Genomic DNA, 20,445 nt, shown 5'->3' with positions numbered 1-20,445 from the left:
AAAGTCCCATTTGTTCTGGATGAAATGAAGATCTAAATCCTTAAAACAGCCTCTTTCTCAGTGTGTCTTCTCTGGCTGTGGAAATGTAAAAGGAGTCACTGGAAATATAGGGTAATCCTTTTCGCACATTACGTGTTTAGCTAAAACATTACTTCTTTTTTATCATGCATCATCCAAACTCTTTCAGAATCCTGTTTGGCTCTTTGCCCATAGAGACACAGACAAGACTACTCATTTCATCCTTTTTGTCTTAACAAGAAAAAGTAGGTCATTTTCAGAAGGTCATTTTCAGAATAGTTTGCTGGGAGTCCAACAGTTCTCATGTTGGCAACTGTAAATCCCACCACTATTTGATTCTAAAATAAATTGGAAACAAAGCCAGGGCAGGTCTATAATCTTTTTTTAAACAATCCAACATGCCTTGTAACAAATGTATCCTACAAAAGAGCTCTAATTTTTCTGTTCTGTTGTTAAACAAGATTTTAAGAACTTTGGCTGATTCTAACATTATACTAATATTTTGACTTCTCTGTATAAATTACAGTAGTGCATACCAACCCATTTATCCCAGTCTTACCTATAATTAATTAGCTCTATTTTATATCTTATCATAGCACATAATCCCAGGATGAGGACTCATTTCCTTTTCATTTGCAGCACTGTACTCGCATGCACAGGTTAAGAAGCATTAAGCACTTCTCTCTAGATCTTCTTCACCCCTTTATAAAATAGAGACCTTACGACCAGTAATTATTCCTCTCTCTCTATTTATGCTAAATACAATCTTGTTTCAAGACTTGCTAGATATTCTCTAACTTGTATAACTTTTCACACTGGTGTCACAGTCTGACTTGTGTAGTTATTTAATGATCGTGATTTTTTTTGACTGTTGAAGTGCTTGTTAGATGTTATTAAGTCAATTCTGTCCAGTTGCATTAAAAAAAAAAAAAAAGAAGTTTTTGCTAACAGAGATATTAACTGATCAAAGGGAATGTAATTCAATACTCTACTCTTCCATATATGTTGTTGAATACCTCAGTGCTCATTCCATTAATCAAACACAGTTCCTTTTTACTGAAATGTTTTCCTTTTTTTCCTTCATTTAATTCACAATGTAACTGTAAAATTTCTTTCAATTTATGTAAATCATATTCAAATCTATATAAGCTAGAATGCCTATACTGATAAGCTGTTGACAAAAAAGTTTAGGACACTGAGTCATTTTGTTTTGAAGTATGATTGCAAAACATGAAGGTCAGTACTGAACAGCAATAATACCTAGAAAATACTGGTTGATGTGTAAGAAAGGTAAGACAATAACAACACTGAAAATCACATTATGATTTTATTTATTTCCTTTTAGAATCTTCTGAAAATTTTTCTTTAACCAAGTTTAGAATTTTTACTGTTTTTAGCAAATTGCCCTGGCAATATTACATCCTCTCTTGAATACAGTTGTGTGGGTTTTAATGCTTCACACTGTTGAGTTGAAAGGATTTGCCAGCTTGGGAAAATGCCAAAATTTGCATTTTAATAAAGATATGTCAAACAATAAACTTGCTTAACATCCTGTGACGGATCTTGTGAAACTGTGTCTTGTGTGTACTGCACTCACTACAATTTTCTGTGGCTGTTGTTTTAAGAGAGACAGAGCTAAAACCAAATTTGTGCATTAATTTATTTTTCAGGAATATCTGAACCTTATTATTGGGATATCATAACTGAGTTAGAACTGCAGTGCTATACAGGAAATCTCTCAAAAATTCAACAACAAGCCTAAAAAAGACTCAGTTAGAAGATGGGATGAAGGCCTGAATTTCACCTGCATCATGAAGACACAAAACTGTTCTGGAAGGCAGCTGCAATTAGAAAGGGGTTAGAAACCCAAAGATCTAGCATTGATCACAAGATGAGAGGGTGCAGTGTACAGGCAACTGCTTACAGTCTACAGGACTTTTCCCTTTATATATTACCTTTACTGTCTATGCACTGTGAGAATATAGTACTACACCACAGTCACTCAAAAAAATAAATTAGCTTAAAAAGCAAAAATCAACAACTAAAATTAAAAGCAAATAATATTTTTTTTAAAAAATATAACTATTTCCACCCTACACACCACTAACAAGTTTACAATATGTGTTGGTTTAGGCTCTGCCAGGATCGGAGAGCACGTTGCCGTTGCCCCTCCCCCACCCGCAGCCGGTCGGGCTGGCAGTGAGGCACAAACCCCGGGTTAAAATAAGAAGAAATTTAATACAACAGTGTGATAAACAATCTGAACAACAACAATGGCAATGATAACAACAATAAACAGCAATAACAGTGAACAAGACAAACGATATACAGAGAAATACCGCAATGGTTACAGAACAAACCCGCCGTGAGCTCCCCGCCACCAAAGCTACAAAGGAAAAAGTTCCTGTGCTTCCGCGCCTGGGCCTGATGTCAGCATGGTATGAATAACCCGGCTGGAGATCCCTTCCCCCTCTCTGCTGGGGAAACTTAAACCCTATCCTAGCTGAACCAGGACACAGTAACACTGGAAAGTGTCAGAAAATGGCTGAGACAAATCACAATAATTTACGTAACGTAAGCAGAATCAAGTGAGTGTCTTTTGGATTTGATACATGAAAACTGGAAATACTAACTCAATAGATGTATTACTGACTCATTCCAGTATTCTGTCTGACATATTTTATTCAGTTATATGCATTAAAAAACCCAACAGAAACACCCCCTATATCCAGAAAAAAAATCAGGATCCCAACATTTGGGGTATTTTCTTTCAGAGAAAGTCTCTGGGCTTTAAAACATTGCCTGTAGGAATTGTTAATGGCACATGAAGCAAATATCAGGCTAAGGAACTCTGTGGAGACTAACCAAAACAAAAAAGGTATTTTATAGCTCATCAACTTTTCAAATGGAGCATAGAGGTGATGAAGAATATTTCTTTGATCTCTGCTTCCATAGACATAGGAAATAAAACAAGCTTACAAGATCTTGGGTTTCAGTGAAATACAAAAGAGAAAGTCAGAAGCTCTTCCCCATGAAAACACCCACCTGGTCAGGCAACCTGCATTTGAATACAGAAATTCACCAAAGAAGTGATTGTCACATTTTTCATGTGATTTATTGTTTTTATTCACTGAAAACTTCCAAGTAAAGAAAAATAAGATTATTGCTCTGATTACTACTTCTTTGCTTGCTGGCCAGTTAATGAAGCCAGTTGTGCAGGGACAGACATGTTGGTACAATCTACTCCATAGCCTATCTCTGCCAACTTTTAGTCATAACTGCAGCTTTAACTTGTGCCAGCTTTAAAGTATCAGCTTTTCTCACAAATTCTGAGTCATCTTTTCCACCCTAAACAGCACTCCTTGCAAATGGCATGAAGAAAACTACAATTACTTAGGTACAGTGTGCTATATGATAAGGCAGTAGTGTAGAGAAGGTCTCTTGTAACTCCTTATTCAAATCCAGTCATAATTCAATGCTGAAATGTCACCATCTTTGAAAGGGAACAGCATCTGGCCATGACAGATACCTAATTAACTTAATGTAATGATACATTTTTCATGCAAATAGTGGATGAAGTTTAGGTGCACCATAAGATAAAATGTAAAAGTACCAAACCTATTCTGCCTATAAAAATTGTGTCATTTCATTTGATAGAGATGTCAAGAAGTTTTTTAAATAGCTAGTAAATACTATTAAAAATAAATACTAAATTTAAAAATATCTTATTGTTTTAAACTGAGAATAACAAAACTTCCTGAGACCCGTTATTTGCTCATGTTTTCTTTGTAAGTAGTTTAGCCTTTGAGCCAGTCATCCATTTGCTATGGGAAAACTAATTTTGCTTAGACTTTTCTATAATGTTATATAAGAGTATTAAATAATAAGAAAATCTCTCTAACACCCACACAGCTGATATTTCTTCTTTTTTTGTCTTTATATATATATATATATCTATATACATATATATATATATCTATATCTATATATATATATCTATATATATATCCGTTACTTTAACTTTCAGATTCTATAATTCACTTTTGGACACTGAAAGTGTTACTCTTACTTCAGATATTAAACAGTCTTTATTTCCAGAGTCTTCATCCTGAAGAGAGTCTATTCCAGATTTTCTGTTGAGGGCCCAAGTTCTTAGAATAAATCACAGTAAGCAGGAGAGAGAATAGTAGCCTTGCAGTTGTCTCTTTTGGTACCAACAAAATACATTTTCTATCAAGTTTCAAATACTTTAAAGATTTTGTTTTTAGAGGGTTGAGGGTTTTTTATAGTTTGTAGAACAAGAACAGCAAGCCTCCCCTCTAAGTCTCCAATAGAGATCAGTAAGAAGTAGAGTCAGAATATTTTATAGACAGATGCTCTTGCAAACTTCAGCATGCCAGCTAAGCCATAGTTGGCTACATTTTTAAAATCTCCTGGAACATGAAATTGTCCTTTCTCTAAATATACCACCTTCCAAGAACTCTGGGGAGATGCAGGGGTACTAAAAAGATACAGGAGGTACAAGGTGGGGAAAAGAGGAAGGGAGTGGGCGGTAGCCATGTGAGCTGGCAGCCTCTACTGGAAGAGGACCAGCGTGCCATCTGCTAACATATTAGGCCAGCATTAACTGCTTAGGTAGGGGACTAGAGTTTGTAGCTATAGTGAGGGAATCAGACAAATATATTTACATGACCTGGTTGGTAATTAGTGTGCTTGGAATGAGGTTTTCTTATAAGGTTCTGAAGATATTACTGCATGGGAGTCATTCCACATCTAGCTTCTGCAAAAATTACTTTCTCTGTATTGCCAAGGAAGTGAGTTACTGTTCCCTGTTTAACAGAATGGTCTGGATTATGACAGAACACTCTGAAAGGGAATATTCTGGATTCAGCCTTTCTTACCTAAGGTAGAAGACTAGGTGCCTAAATCTCCTCTTCAGTCAATGGCCAGGCATAAGCAGCTCTGAAAGGCTGAACTTGTAAATGGAATTAAACGTACATGGGCTGAGTACTAAATTCATACCTGAGACAAGGTAAAAAAAAAACCAAACAAAACAAACAAAAAAACCCCTGCCAAATGCAAATTATCGAAGGCTAACCTATGCTGGTTTTTTTTTCAATTATTTATTAATTACTCAACTATAGTTCAATATAGTCGATATTAAAGTATTTATAACCATTTATCATGTTGCATAATAATGTATTTGTATATCACTAGGTAAACTATTTTGCTAATAAAAGCAGCCTCCAATACTAGATCCCTGATCATTCAACCTGCTATATAACCTTTTTGGTCTGTTCTAGACAGTTTCAACAATCTCTCTACATCCAAATCTACCACAGAAGGCTTTAGGCATAAATGCTCTTGACATGAACCACTCAATGTCAGAGCTGGAACCATAATATACTCTTTCAAATAACAGTACAGGCATTGTCAGTATGTTTTAAAAATACTTCTAAACTGAAAGACAACTAAACCCAATAATTTATTTTTATGCTTACTAAACAAAACTTCTTTTTCTTTTTTTCTTTTTTTTTTTTTTTGTGAAATCATGCAAAAATATTGTGCACTAATTTGAGGAAAAAATTAGTCATACTGTTGTCCAGATGGACTAGATTTATATGATGGCTTCAGTCTCAGGCTACGCTTAAGAATACTCATAGCTTTCATGTGATACAAAATGTGTGACTCACTTGTTAAGGGGAAGTGGTTAGAAGGATAAAACTACAATTAACTCCAGACCAGTGTGAAGAGTAATTGAAGTTGTTGATTTTAATCTTTGAGGACCTTTATAATTTAGATCTTACCTTAGAAATACCTCTATCTGTGCTAGATGTAGCAACAGAGATCAGAAGAAATCTTGTTAATGGGGTCTTGATTCACAGCCAGAAAAGCCAGAATATATGAAGAGTCTACAGAGGTAACTATTTGGAACTTCATAAAGTTCGTTTTATTATATAAAGAGTGACACCATGATAACAGTTTCAAAAGTATAGCTAATACTTCTCTTAATCTTGGTCAAACATTACTTCAAAAATTACAGTCAGTGAGAAAAAATATTTAGACACAATGTAAGACATGGATTTTCCTTACAGACATGTGAATGCATGCTACATTTAGCCTAACAACAGACCTGAAAGAAAAGGACATACATGATGACATTTACCAGTGTGAAAGAACAAGATACATTCAACTAATTGCCATTCACTAAATTACAGAAATTTTGATTTTTTTTTTTTTTTTTCTGTGCAGACATTTACTGTCTGAAGAATGCAATACATAGTGCTTTGGCAAGTAACATATCAAAAGAACAACTAAAAATGAACTGATAAAGACCCTAAATTGCTATTTAAATCACAGTTAATATTCTGACCTAGAATTAAATGTGATGTGTTTTTTAGTTCTCACAGCATTTTCACTTCTTGGCTGAGATTCAACTATAAGATATAGATTTTTGATTTTAAGCACCACAGAATAATAAACAAATAAATATAGTGATATAGCTTTTCTTCTTCTAGAGGAAATTATTTCCCACAAAACGATCTTGAGAACTTTTTCTAATCTAGTTTCAGATATCTAAGGAACTGATTGATACTTTAATTGCTTTTTTTCTGCAACGTTTACATTAGCCGGTTTAAAAATATCAACACTCTTTGTACTGATATTTTCAGTGAAATTAATTTTAAAACCCTTCTATGTATAAATTACTAAGTAAATGGCTTTTTGTAAAATAGTGAAATAATTCTACTTTCCAAAGATATCCAAAAAAGCCTTTTTAGGGGCTATATTTTGCATAGCCACTTAGCACAAGCTATATATACTTATTTATATTGAACTTTCCTTTAATGCCGGGCTCTTCTTTCCCCACTTTCCTCAACACAATCAATGTATCAATATCTTTCTGATATTGAAGAATCTAGACTGGCAGAAGACTTCACAAATCCTGTGGATTAATATCTTTTGGAAGCATTGAGTCATGAGAGCAAGAGCTCCTGATCCCCAGGTGTAAGAAATTAGGAAAGGAAGTCAAAGAGACCGGTATGGATGTGTCAAGACCTGATGGTCAAACTAAAGGGCAAGAAGGAAATGCACAGGCAGTGGAAGCAGGGACAGGTATCCTGAGAAGAGTATAAGGATGCTGCATAATTGTGTAGGGATGGGGTCAGGAAGGCCAAGGTGCAGCTGGAGCTGAACTTGGCAAGGATGCAAAGAATAATAAGAAGGGCTTCTATAGGTATATCAGCCAGAAGTTCAATGAAAGTGTACACCTCCCAATGAATGCAACTGGCAAATTGGTAATGGACAAGGAGAAGGCTGAGGTACTCAATAACTTTTTTGCTTCAGTCTTCACTGGCAACCTCTCTTCCAAGACCTCTTAAGTGAATGGAGCAGAAGACAGGGACTGTAGCAGCAAGGTCCCTCCCACTATAAGAGAAGGTCAGGTTCATGACCACCTGAGGACCCTGAACACATAAGTCTAAGGGACCTGACTAGATGCATCCCAGAGTTCTGAAGGAATTGGCTGATGTAGTTGAGAAGACACTCTCCAGGATATTTGAAAAGTCATGGCAGTCAGGTATAGTCCCTGGAAAAGGGAAACATTGCACTCATTTTTAATAAGGGTAGAAAGGAGGACCCTGAGAACTACCAGCCTGTCAGCCTCACCTCTGTGCCTGGGAAGATCTTGGAACAGATCTTCCTAGAAGCTATGTTAAGGCACATGGAAGACAAAGAAGTGATTTGAGACAGCCAGCATGGCTTCACCAGGGTCATGTCTTGCCTAACCAACCTAGTAGCCTTCTATGATGCAGTGACTACACCAGTGGACCAGGGAGGAGCTATGGACTCTGTAAGGCCTCTGGCACAGTCCCCCACAACATCCTTCTCTCTAAATTGGATTCGATATGTGGACTGCAGATATGGATTTGATGGGTAGACTGGTGAATAAGGAATTAGTTGGATGGTGCATCCAGAGAGTAGTGGCCAATGGCTCAATGTCTGGACAGAGATCAGTGACAAATAGTGTCCCTAAGGGGTTTGTATCGGGACGAGAACTGTTTAATACCATCACAAATGACATAAAATAGTGGGATTAAGCGCACCCCCAGCAAGTTTGCAGATAACACCAAGCTGAGTAGTGTGCTTGACATGCCTGAGGCATGGGATGCCATTCAGAGGGCAACCATTCAGAAGTGGGCCCATGTGAACTTCATGAAGTTCAACAAGGCCACGTGCAAGGTGCTACACCTGAGTCAGGGCAGCTCCTGGTATCAATACAGACTAGGGATGAAAGGATTGAGAGCAGTCCTGTGGAGAGGACTTGGGTGTACTGGTGGATGAAGAGCTGAACATGAGCTGGTAATGTGTGTTCACAGCCCAGAAAGTGAACCATATCCTGAGCTGCATCAAAATTGTGGCCAGCAAGACGAGGGAGGTGATTCTCCCGCTTTGCTCCACTCTTGTGATACCCCTCCTGGAATACTGCATTTGGCTCTGGAGTTCTCAGCAGAGAAAAGACATGGACCTGTTGGAGCAGGTCCAGAGGAGGACCACAAAAATGATCAGGGAGATGGAACTCCTCCCCTATGAAGAAAGGCTGAGACAGTTGTGCCCTTTCAGTACTTAAAGGGGGACTTATATGAAAGATAGGGACTGACTTTATAGTAGGGCCTGTAGCAATAGGACAAGGGGTAATGGTTTTAAACTAAAAGAGATTCACACTAGATATAAGGAATAAATTCTTTAATGTGAGGGTGGTGAAACACTGGAACAGATTGCCCAGATACACTGTAGATGCCCCATGTGAGGGTCCAGCAAAGTCACAGTCGATGCCTTAAAGATCTGATGGGGAGCTTTGACAAAGAAGACAGTATCTATGGAAACACCAGAGTCGTGCTGGTAATGACAGGGAGATTCCAGAAGGGGGATCAGTGTACTGTGGAGGTGGGATCGCACCTCTCTGAGGCTGGACTTCCCTACCTTGAGTGACTTCATAAAGCGCCAATGGGGAGGCCTTTTTCACTACGTATGTGCTAAGAGGGGTCAGATGGTGATCATACCTACAGAGAGGGGGGAGTAGCTACCCTACTACACCCAAGGCCACTTACCCATTTCCAGAAGGCTCCGAAGGTACAAACTACCCATGCATTGGAGCCAGGAAGGTTCTGGAAGCATGAACTGCACATGATACCAAAATAGCCTAATGAATCCAAGTACCCTCCTGGAGGAGGGGCAAGGAAATATAAAAGGACATGAATTCAAGCTCTGGGCAGTACCCCTCTGGAACTGAACCTGTAGGCTGACTGGACCAACACTGGAACCAGGACTGGTGAAATCTTTCTCTCTTCTTTCCTTTCTCTTGCTCTCTTTTACCCTTTCTACTCTTCTCTCTCATTCTCTGTTTTCCACATATAGGGCTTGCTGGGACATGTGGTATGATTTAAAGCTTGTTAGTGTATGTTACATGGTGTATGGTTTGTTGGTGCATTTGTGGTTTGTTGGTATATGTTGTAAGCTTTGTCTCAGCCACTGTTTGCATTGTGTTCACGGATTTTGGTTGTCATTCAGGTCTTGCCTAGACATTATACTATCTGTTGTGCCACTGCCAGTTTCAAGTAAACTTGTTAGTTGGTGAAACCTTTTGGGTGATATTGTTGTCACTTCTCGTACCCCACAGAGAATGAAAAACTACCTCCCCCTAGCCCACAGAGTGGGACAGAATACCCCATCCCTGGAAACATTCAAGTTAAGGTTGAACAGGGCTTTCAGCAACCTGATCTAATTGAAGATGTCCCTGCTCATTGAAGGGGGATTGGACTAGATGACCTTTAAAGGTCCCTTCCAACACAAACCATTCTATGATTCTATGATTGACAAATTAGAAACTTCAATAAATAACATCTATGACACTAGAAATTCTATCATAAATCTTTAGGAGTGCATCTTGCCAAACCATATGTTTGCTTTATTTTAAAATAGGCTTAGAGGCTAGTATGTGACTTGGTTCAGTTTTTCTACCTCCATATCTGCCTCTCACTTGTTAGCAACAAAGGCATTGATTCTGAATTAAAATCAGCTACACTGCATTGACTTTTTATGGGTTTAAGTTCATTTTTCAGGCTGAGATTCGGCTGACCTTAGACATTCAAAAGCTGGACTTTGTGCTGGAAATGAGTACACTCCTGGAGAACCTCACTTCAGTTACCTTTGAGAACTCACTGAAGAAGAAAAGAAACATTCTCTGAAAATGTACACCTACTATAGAGAAAGCCTGTGATAACTAGCTTAGAATATTCAAGTATCTTATAGGTAGACAAAGGTAGAAAATATAGTGGATGAGAAATCAGCCCCACAGAACAATACAACTCTTTAAATGACAAGCAATGTCTTTCCATGCTCAGACATCCCCCAATTGCAAAGTAATTCTTTTGCTTTTGGTTCAAGATCAGCTGATAGATCAAGTGAATTGAAAAGCTGTCCTTGAATCTTACTCCTTATCCAGATCCTGTGCCAAGCCCCAAACAGATGGATCAAGCATCACATTCAGCATTCCTCAAATGGGATCTGAAGGATGAAGGAATATTTGAGTCCCTGGCCTGGCAGAAGTTGCCAAAAACAAACAAAAGGGCAGTAAGAATATCTTATTTTCTGGGACCTAAATGGAGGTCAATTCATTTAATCTAAGCTTCCAGAAGTACCGGATGGTGATTACTTAGATCATTACCTACCGTTATATTAAGGGTTTAAATTGAATGTATTTTTTTTGCTGTGACACTCCCTATGCAGCTCATATAATTTTTACAGATCTTGTTTTTCAAGAAAGAGAAGGTTGATAGAGCTGTTGTAAATTTATTCTGTACAACTGATGTATAAGTTTAAATTTTGCACATGAAAACCTGCGTGAAAATTTGTCATGAATTCCTTTCCTTCAAAATTACAGATGGTCACTGTTCCCAGAAGTTTTACTCTCCTAAATCATATTCACTGATATAGCCACAAAAAATCTATACTTACAAATCATGAGAACAAAAGAGAGACTTCTGATAAGGCCCTTCCACTGTATGGACACTCATGCATAAACTTGAAAACCTAATTTAATTATTTTTTAATCTTAAGGTAGAGTTAAAAATGAAATAAAAATCAGTCTTAGTGCTGTACTCCAGAGCAAAATTTGACCTTGCAATTCATCTGTTCCTACTGTGCTTATGAGTTGCAGCTGTCCATCTTTCTTCAGGCATAATTTGACATTTTACAAAAATGATGGTAAAGCTTTCATGGATTTCATGCTATCATTCTGGGGTTCAATAACTTGTTTCAGAGAGCCCAGGCAGCATTATATCTTTCAACATATCCTGCCAGCGTTTGTAAATCTAACATCATTAACACTTGTAATTCAGAATGCATCTTATGTGGGTGCTGAGCTGTATTTTGGTTTCACAATAAATTAATTTATATTTTCCTCACAGAAGCAAAGACAACAGAATCTTTGTGGATTACACAGCATGACCTGGATAAACAGAATAAGGAAGCAACTGGTTCTAAGGGAAAGAATCATGAAGTATCACTTGATAACACAATATAATAAAATACATGCAGAATTGAAGCTGTGCACCTAATTCACATTACACAAGATGTGAAAAATTGCCACTGACCCAATGAAAGTTGCACATAATCTGCAGACAGTGATTTCAGGTCTTCTGAATACTGCAGTATTAGGATAAAGATTTGGGGCAGGATTGTGTGCTTTGTAATTTTCGATCAGTTGTAGAGTCTCAATCTAGTCACTTCAATAGAACTGTAAAACAATCTTTAGAATGATTAGTTCTTTATTTCAACTTGACCAATTTATTGCAAAATCAGTATTAAATTATTACATAAAAATTAAGTGCTTGGAGAGGAGTATTTTTATTGCAGAGATCTTAGGCTCTTTAATAATACAGAAAACAGTACATGTGTTCCTCTCTCATCTTTTTATTTTGTTTTGTTCAAAACCTTCCTAAAGCTATGTTTCCTCATCTTTAAGCAGCATCACAAGACAAATTTGTAACCTGACAAATGAGAAATTTGTTTCTAAATATGCCACAGATCTCTGTAAAGACCTGTAAAGGACATTAGGTGTCTAAGTACCTTCTATCCAGCAGGTTTCATGGAGAAGCTTTGCATGCCGAAATTCTGTAATATGTTGAGCTCTTTGGAATGGAATTTGCAGCTGTGTGCTGGGACAGGCAGACAGTGCTAGTCATGGAGGAGAAGTTCTATGCTGATCAATAGGAAAGATGCATCTTTCTGTCCTGGACTTGATCACACCTGCAATCTTGAGCTAAACATCTCTGTGAGACAACAGTTTAAAACTTAATTCAGTTCTCCTTTAATTTCTATGTATTTGTTTGCAAAAACAATTTTTTTTTTTTCTTGTTAAAGCCCAATATGATTTCACTGAATGAATACATGTGGTGGTATGGGTAGGTTCAAAACTTTAAACCTGCACATGTGAAGCAAAAGGATGTGCACTATTATCATTATGTGACAAGTCATGACACATGCTCCTCCCTGGACAGTGCTCTGCTCTGTCCCAGCAGAATGCTGCACACCACTGTGCTGGAGAGCTGTACTGAAGGTTGTCTCTGCCTTCTACCATCTCCAAGCAAAAATGGTGCTGGCTGGTGCTTCAGGATGTACTCAGCATAGTCAGCACATGCTATGCATTCCTAAAATCCACTTGCTGCATGACATATCTTCTCACAGGGATTATTCATAGGCATGACCACTTTGTTCCTAAACATATTTGGAATTTGAAGGTCTGACAACAAAATACTTAGTTCAGTCAATCTGGGTACTGCCTCTGTGCATCCACATTGGCAGATTTTTAGGTATATAAACTTTACCTGAAAAACCTTGGGTACTTACAGACTCTCCACCAGCAAAGCTATAAAGTAATCTGTTCTGGTTTTCCTTTGAATTTTCTTCTACAATTTAGATGCTAATCTCTTTAAACACCAATCTACATGTGGGAATTTGCTCTCTCACTGTTTCTATAGTCTTTCCAATTTTTTAGTTGTACTTCCAACCTTAGATAAAAGCCAAATTCTCATGCCAAGCACTTATTACTTTGATAAATATAAACAGCTCTCTGCTTGCATGAATGTACACTCTGTTGTCATAAAAAAAAAAAAAAAAAAAAAAAAAGTGGAAAATAACTTAAAATTATTAGGTGATTTTAAAAAAAAATAAATTACCCAAGAAAGCTGCAGAAGACACCCCAAAGAAAATTTAGGAAAAAATTCCCATAGGTCAATTTGATATTTGTTAAGCACATAAAAAAACAAACAAACAAACAAACAAACCCCGACCCCAAAACCAAAGAAACAGTCCTTCCTGATACTGTACACAATTTCATTTGTTACTTCCTTTGACAACTAAATGGAAAAGACACAGCCAGCTATAATCACAGACAATGATTAATAATTTCAATATTAACATAATAAACCTCTTACAGTTTTCTTAGTTGTCCTTCACATATTTTTTTTAAAGAGTGGGTCACTAGCAGTTTATAGGCCACCATTTGAAAACCGCACTATGGTCTTATGTTCCAGGATTAATATTAATGTAGGATTTAAATTACAGTAAGAAATACAGAAAGATGATCTAATTTACTGCTCCTGGCTTTTCATTCCATTAAACTCCAAACTCATAGTGAATAATAGCATGTCAAAGCAATCTCCAGTTGCTTAACGAATGCCTAGCAAAAAGGAAGTTTAGGTAAAAATTGGTAAGCTTTCACGTTCTGGGTTCCCATTTCACATTGGAAATATTGTAAATGTGCTGGAAGGGCTTAAATGGTTTCTCTCTATAGACTGAACTCGTGCTGTTAAACTCAAAACCAATTTTGCTTTGACTTTAATCAGAGCAAGATCAAACACCTACTCTTCCTTCAGACCTACTTCCAGCAGGAAAGATCCAGCCAACTGGAATAAAATAAAAGCATGACATAAGACATTCCCCAAAAGAGCCTTCAATGTTAGGTGTACCTGTAATGGAACAGTGTTATCTAAAGGTGTTTGCCTTTGACACAAAGCTACATTTCATAACCCGTGGCTGCAGTGAGAATTATGCAGCACATCTGTCAAGTGTCTTCATGCAAGCAGTGAAAGGTCTTTCCTACAAACAGGAACCCATCATGCCCACCTTCTCCCAGAATCGTGGTCTCTAATTTTTGTCCCTCTAGCCTTCGCTTTCTGTCACTGTAAGCGTGCCAAAAGCTGTTCTGTTACACATTGTTTACAGTGCCTTTTTTTTGGTACCACAGACATCCGGGGGCTGGATTTACATGGTAAGATGGATATAGGCACCGTAAGGCTCACAGAAAATCTGCATTCTGTTATCAGGCCAGATGTTCCTGGGACATTTTGCTTATCCTCCTTAACTAATCTCTGCATACTAGCTTTTACATGAGTAATAATATATATAATAATAACCTATACACATGGCTATATGTAGATAACATTATAGCTGAGAACTGTCTCTATTTTTTTTAGGTGTTTTCTTTCCCCCACTTAAATCCATTAGTAAGATGGGAGAGGGGAATTTACAACGTGTTACATTAACTGCTCTAATTTAATTGCTAACATTCAGTTTAACTGCCATATTAATTCATCAAGAACATTTTAAATTTTTTTTTTAACACAAAAAAGGTAAAGAAACTTTGTAGAAAACATGAGCTGGCCCACATTAATTTTGTATAAAGTGAGTATGAATAATGTATTTTTGTGTGTATCATTTTGTGTTGTATAAATTCATCTTTGGCCTTTTACCTTCCACCAATGATATGAGTTAATCACTAGCCCGATTTAAATCAGCAGCAGTGAAGGATGTCAGAGGCACAGGCATAGTAGCTGGAACCTTGTCAGAAATTCTGTGTTAAATAACTAATTTTGCTGTATGTTTTTTTCATTTGATATTTCTGACTTCATAAAATTATAGTATAAGGTAACAAGCAACGCTCTGTTAAGCATACTAACTCGCCCCTCCCAGTATCAAAGCTTGATAGAATAATGTCATGTGATATAGCAAAAGGCTGGAGAATAAGGTATAAGTAAAACAGAAAAACTGAATCTAGATGTCACTTTGGCATGCAATCAGTGCTGTCGATTTCTAACCACTGCAGCTGCCTAGGCTTTGGTTAACCTCTCATTGATTTCCCCAAATAGGATTTCAGCTAAAGCACCAAATTAAAAACTGAGACTGAGGGCCAGTTCTGTGAATTGAAAAGTGTACAAATGAATTTCTAGCAAATACACTTGGCAGTTTTCATCATTGTAAAACCTCTGATTCTGAACCTAACAAAAGTTGGTAGAGGTCAGGTTGTTTTGGGGGAGGAAGGGAAACTGAGAGTATGAAGCAAAATGTAATGCTTTAGTTTACGTTACAGAAGTATTTAGTGAGTGAAGGATAGTTAATAATGGATTTACTATTTCCGACAATGGAATGGTATAATGAAAAGAAAAGCACAGTCGTGATCATCTGGAGAAGACAAAACAAAACAAAACAAACTCCCCCTCTTGTAATAAATCCCTGTGATCTGCAGTACATTGTCATGCTGAAGAACATGCAGTAACAGACATTTCTTTCCTGACTGTTACATTCATGTACCCAAGTGTATATACCCAGTCTTCTAAAGGAAGGTCCAGGATGTGAGGGTTTACAGTGCTGCAATATATAAGAAATATAACAGCTCAAACCAGCACTGTATTAAACCCAGAAAATTGACTTAAAAGATCAGCACTGTTGAAACTTTTCAGGATAAAATACTTTCCATTCCTTTCCTGCAAAGATCACTGGCTGCTTATCCACTCTATCCCTATCCAAGAAGCCATATTAATCCTAAACCAGAAACAATTAATCTGATACATGATCCATGCAAAAACTGCAAACCTCTTTCTTACTCATATTTTGGATCCTCGGAGGCTACTAAATTCACAACAAATGTTTGATTGTACTCTGCTCAAATCAGGTGAATCATCACAAATGAGGAAAACTTTTTAAAGCTATTAAGTAATGTCTGCATATGCCACCCTGATGAAGGGAATAGTAACAAAGCTTTTACCCAGAACAGACTAAATTTCTACAGATAAGAGGAATCACCGGCACATACTTGGCCAACTTCCAGTTAAGCCGAATAAAATGGGTAAAATTCAGAAGCGTTATGAAGGTCGATGGCAAATGTCAGCTGACTTTAATCAGGATAAAGGTATCCTTATCTATGCTTCTTCAGTCATTGACAAAGATGGTGCTGAATTACGTTTTATGTATCACTTCTGTTTATCCCCACAAGACACTCTTGCTAGCCTATACTGACATTTCATGTCCTTATTCAATTTCTGCATTTGAAAGCTTATCAAATTCTATCCTCAGTGACAACCATGTGAGCTGTTTTTTACAAGACTTACTGAGGACATAATCTGGTGTCACATGGTGCAAAAAAGGTTGACAAAATATTAGGCATGCATGCACCACTTCAATCTCTGTGAGCAGAGTTTTCCCAAGCAGCTTTAAAAAATTCACTGGACAGGATTAAACAACAACAAAAAAATGCCAAGCAAACAAAAAACCCAAAACAAAACAAATCAAACCTAGAATGAACTTGAAGGTTGTGTTTCAATTCTAGGCTCAGACACCTAAAGTTGGGCATCCACAAGCTCCAGTTACAGGTAGTGAAGTACTAAGACTTCATTCAGTTGTCTAAACATGGGGTCTGCTAACGTTTGAGATACTATAAAGTATACTTCATGTTCTCTAATACAGTCAAGTACCTCTTTAGAAACATAAAAAATAGGACATCTAAGAAACAACATGTCAGGTAAACACCAACAGAAAAAAAAAAAAAGAAAAAATTGTGACACTATAGTCTTCAATCAAAAAAAAATGCACACCCCTCCAAAAAACCAGTAAAATTTATATTACTGTGAATCACGCTTGTACCTTTTTTTTATCTTAATTTACCTTTGCATTTAGCACTAGGTCATAAAAAACTTTGAATTATGGAATATACCGTTCTTTTTTAATTCTCTTCTCCTCCAAGGAAAAGTGCAAGTGAAAGAATTTCATTCAGTACAGAAAGTAAATTCATTATAATAGGTATAGGACAGATGGAGAAAACTTGTGAAGAACTGTTCTCATGCATACTTTTTCAACTCTCCCACCTACAATGGTAATTATTGGTTTAAGAAAACAAAATAGCATAAACAATGGTATACAAAGAGGAATGTCCAAGAGACTTCTCATACAGATACATTATCAAACCAAACCACTGGGACAACCTTTGTGGCATCCTCCTTCCCAATCTTAGTAACATAAAATAATAGATATATCATCCTTAAAATATTCAGATACAAGAAAATTATTTTTCTTTTTTCCCGAAGAAAAACAGCTTTTAAACAAAATAAATCTGTGGGAGTATATAAAAATGTCTCTTTTTTTTGATAGTACAATTCAGTACTACAGTTCAAATGTGTTTATAACACTATATGCTGATGATTTTTAAGATTTATTTTATGTAAGATTATAGTTCTGGAAGAAAAGAACATGAAAGTTGTACCTCTAACTCCTGTGTTTTGAATCCCTATGTAGGACCAGCCATTCCAAAACATTTCAACACCTTCTTTACAAAGAAGAGTAAACCATCACCATCAAATTGGCCAGGCATATGTACCCCTGCTTTCTGTTTCACACTTCAATGATGCTTGAAAAAACAAAAACACATTGTACCATTTGAAAAATCAGACTGAAAGAGTGCCAGTAAAGCATGTAGGAGATAAAAAGCTGAAGACAATACTCCCAAACAAAAAGGTAATTTACTCAGTACTTTAAGAAGTTTTTTACATTCTCCTCTTTCTCTTGCTGTACACAAACACATAACAAAATATACAGTCTGTTCTCTTCACGAACTTGCAGACAGTATTTAAGCACAGACACTAAATATATGCATAGATATTTTGTATGTACACGTTAAATATATATATCAAAATATTTCTATGTCATGGTATATTTAATAAAGTGAGGCAAGACCCAGCCTTGCAGAGCACCTTGCTAATCTAGTAAAAGGGGCTTTAAACACTGTGAGATGGTGGACAGAAGCTCTGAGACTAAGAGGAGGGATACAACAAAGTGAGAAAGGAGCAAGAATGATGCATGAGGAACGTCCCCTGTGAACACAGTACAGCTGAGGGGCTCACCACAAGTGCCTGTACAAAAACACATGCATGAAAAACAACTCACAGAGAACCCATACAGGCTCCTCAGGACAAGTGAGGAAGAAGAGGTTGATCTCGGTGGAAAAGGGCAGTTTGAATTCATGGAGCTTTGCATTTGAGCAAGTGACCAACCAGTCCAGAGCTGATGGGTCAAGGTGAGAGTAAGTACAGTGATGAGTGTCTGATAAAGATTGATTGATCAAGAAGAGGAAATGAAGCCTCCTTTAGAAAACTGGGGGAAGCCTTACAATCACAAGGCTGGTTCTCAGGGGGGATTTGAATAACCCCAACATCTTCTAAGAGGGCAAAATGTTTGATCACAAAAATTTCAAGATATTTCTGACAAGCACCCCAAGAACTGTTCTTTTGATACAGGTGTACAGGTGGCTGACAAGAGACCAGAGGAGACGCTCAGTTGGATCTATTACAAAAAAAAAAAAAAAAAAAAAAAAAAAAAGGGGAACCTAGACCTTAGAAAAGCAGATTTAAACTTGTTCAGGGATCTGCTTGGTGGGGGCTAATGGGATACTGTCCTGCAAGGTAAAGGACCTCAAGACAGCTGGTTGATCATCAGTGACAACTTCCTCAAAGCACAGAAAAATTCCAGTGTCACACCCAGAAAGTTGATCAAGCACAGCATAAGGCCATCGCGAATAATGGGGAAATCCTGACTGAGGTTAGCTGAATATAAAAGCAAGTACCCTCTTGGAGCTGATACTAGTGAGGATTGTGAAGCATAAAAGAAAGTTATCCTATCAGCAAAAGGAAGACAAAGGAAAATGTGTGGCCACCACTCAAAGTGGTAGGGAACCTAGCAGCAAAGGATGAACAAAAATCTGAGGTACTAGATCCTTGCCTCAGCTTCTACTGGTAAAGACTGCCTCAAGCCTCCCGAGTCCTTTGAGCCTGTGCCAGGATCTGTGAGACTGATGAATTACCCACAGTAAAAGATCAAGGTAGAAACCAGTGAAGTAAACTGAACATAGGACAAGATGGAATACCTCCAACAGTGCCAAGGAAGGCAGGCAATGACCTGGCAAAGCCACTGTCTATGGTCTTACAAAGGTCTGAATGATTGGGGTAGGTTTCTGACAACTGGAAGAATAGTGCATTTTCAAAGAGAAGGAGGAGAATAATGGGGGAACTGCAGGCTAGTCATCCTAGCCTCACCACTCAACAAATGCTCCTGGAAGCCACATCCAGGCATGTACAGTAGGAAAAGGAGACTGGAAACAGCCTATGTGCATTTACCAATGGCAGAGTGTGCTTGACCAGTCTGACTGGCTTCTGTGATGAGCTGCCTTGATGAAAAAGGGGTACCTTGATGCTAGCAATGCTTTTTTAGTCCGTACTAACAACTTGATGAAAATATGGTTTGGATGGGTGGACTACCAGGTGCCTGGAAAAATTGACTGGACTGCCACGTTCAAAGGGCTGTGATCAGAGGTGTACAGTCCAACGGGCAGCTGGTTAATAGGGGTGGATCATGGGGCCAATGCCGCCTTTGCATCTGATGTCTTGGCTAATAAGCTGGATCATGAGGCAGAGGACATCCTCTGCAAGTGCACAGATGAAACCAAGCTGGAGGCAAGTGTTCTGCATGCTGGAAGGCTGGGCTCCTATTCAGAGGGAGCTTGGCATGCTGGATAAATGGGCAACAGGTGCCTCAAGAAGTGCAGCAATGGTGAACGTGGAGTTCTGCCCCAGGAGGAAATAACCCCATGCAACAATGCAGGCTGGCAGCCAACTAGATAGAAGCCAGCTTTACAGCAAAATATCTGTTGGTCCTGGTGCACAACCATTTCAGCATGAGTCAGCAGCGTGTCCTTAAACAAAAGTCAAACTGCATCAGTAAAAATGTACACAGAAAACTTGGGGAGGCAATTCTTCCTCTCTTTTCAGCATGTTGTTCTCTTTTCCCAAGTAGTAAGTGATAAGACAAGAGCAAATGGCCTCAAGTTGCGCCAGAGACCATTTAGACTGGATATTAGGAAAAATTTCTTCACTGCAAGGGTTGTCAAATATCAGAACAGGCTGCCCAGGGAAGCAGTTGAGTCACCATCCCTGGAGGTATTTAAAAGACATGTAGATGTGGTGCTTATGGACATGACACTTAGGGACACTGCTGACTTGGCAGTGTTGGGTTTATGGTTGAACTCTATGATCTTAAAGGTTTTTT

At 37.8% G+C, this 20,445-nt stretch overlaps 1 protein-coding gene across 3 annotated transcripts in view; it reads right to left on the bottom strand.

The window, feature by feature from the left end:
- The window catches only part of PCDH9 (protocadherin 9), a 710,780-nt gene that overhangs the window by 373,044 nt on the left and 317,291 nt on the right, over nucleotides 1–20,445 (bottom strand). Inside the window, exon 5 of one of the 3 annotated variants that reach the window (XM_074931165.1) lies at nucleotides 14,499–14,504. The exons of the other annotated variants lie outside the window; for them this stretch is intronic. Within the exon in view, the coding sequence (XP_074787266.1) occupies nucleotides 14,499–14,504 (6 nt within the window). The remainder of the gene's footprint in view (nucleotides 1–14,498; nucleotides 14,505–20,445) is intronic. 3 annotated transcript variants of the gene reach the window in all.

Source organism: Athene noctua, chromosome 1, assembly GCF_965140245.1.
Source record: "Athene noctua chromosome 1, bAthNoc1.hap1.1, whole genome shotgun sequence".
Lineage (NCBI taxonomy): Eukaryota > Metazoa > Chordata > Aves > Strigiformes > Strigidae > Athene > Athene noctua.
The sequence above is the reverse complement of the archived record's forward strand: the minus strand, read 5'-3'. Positions and strand labels throughout refer to the sequence as shown.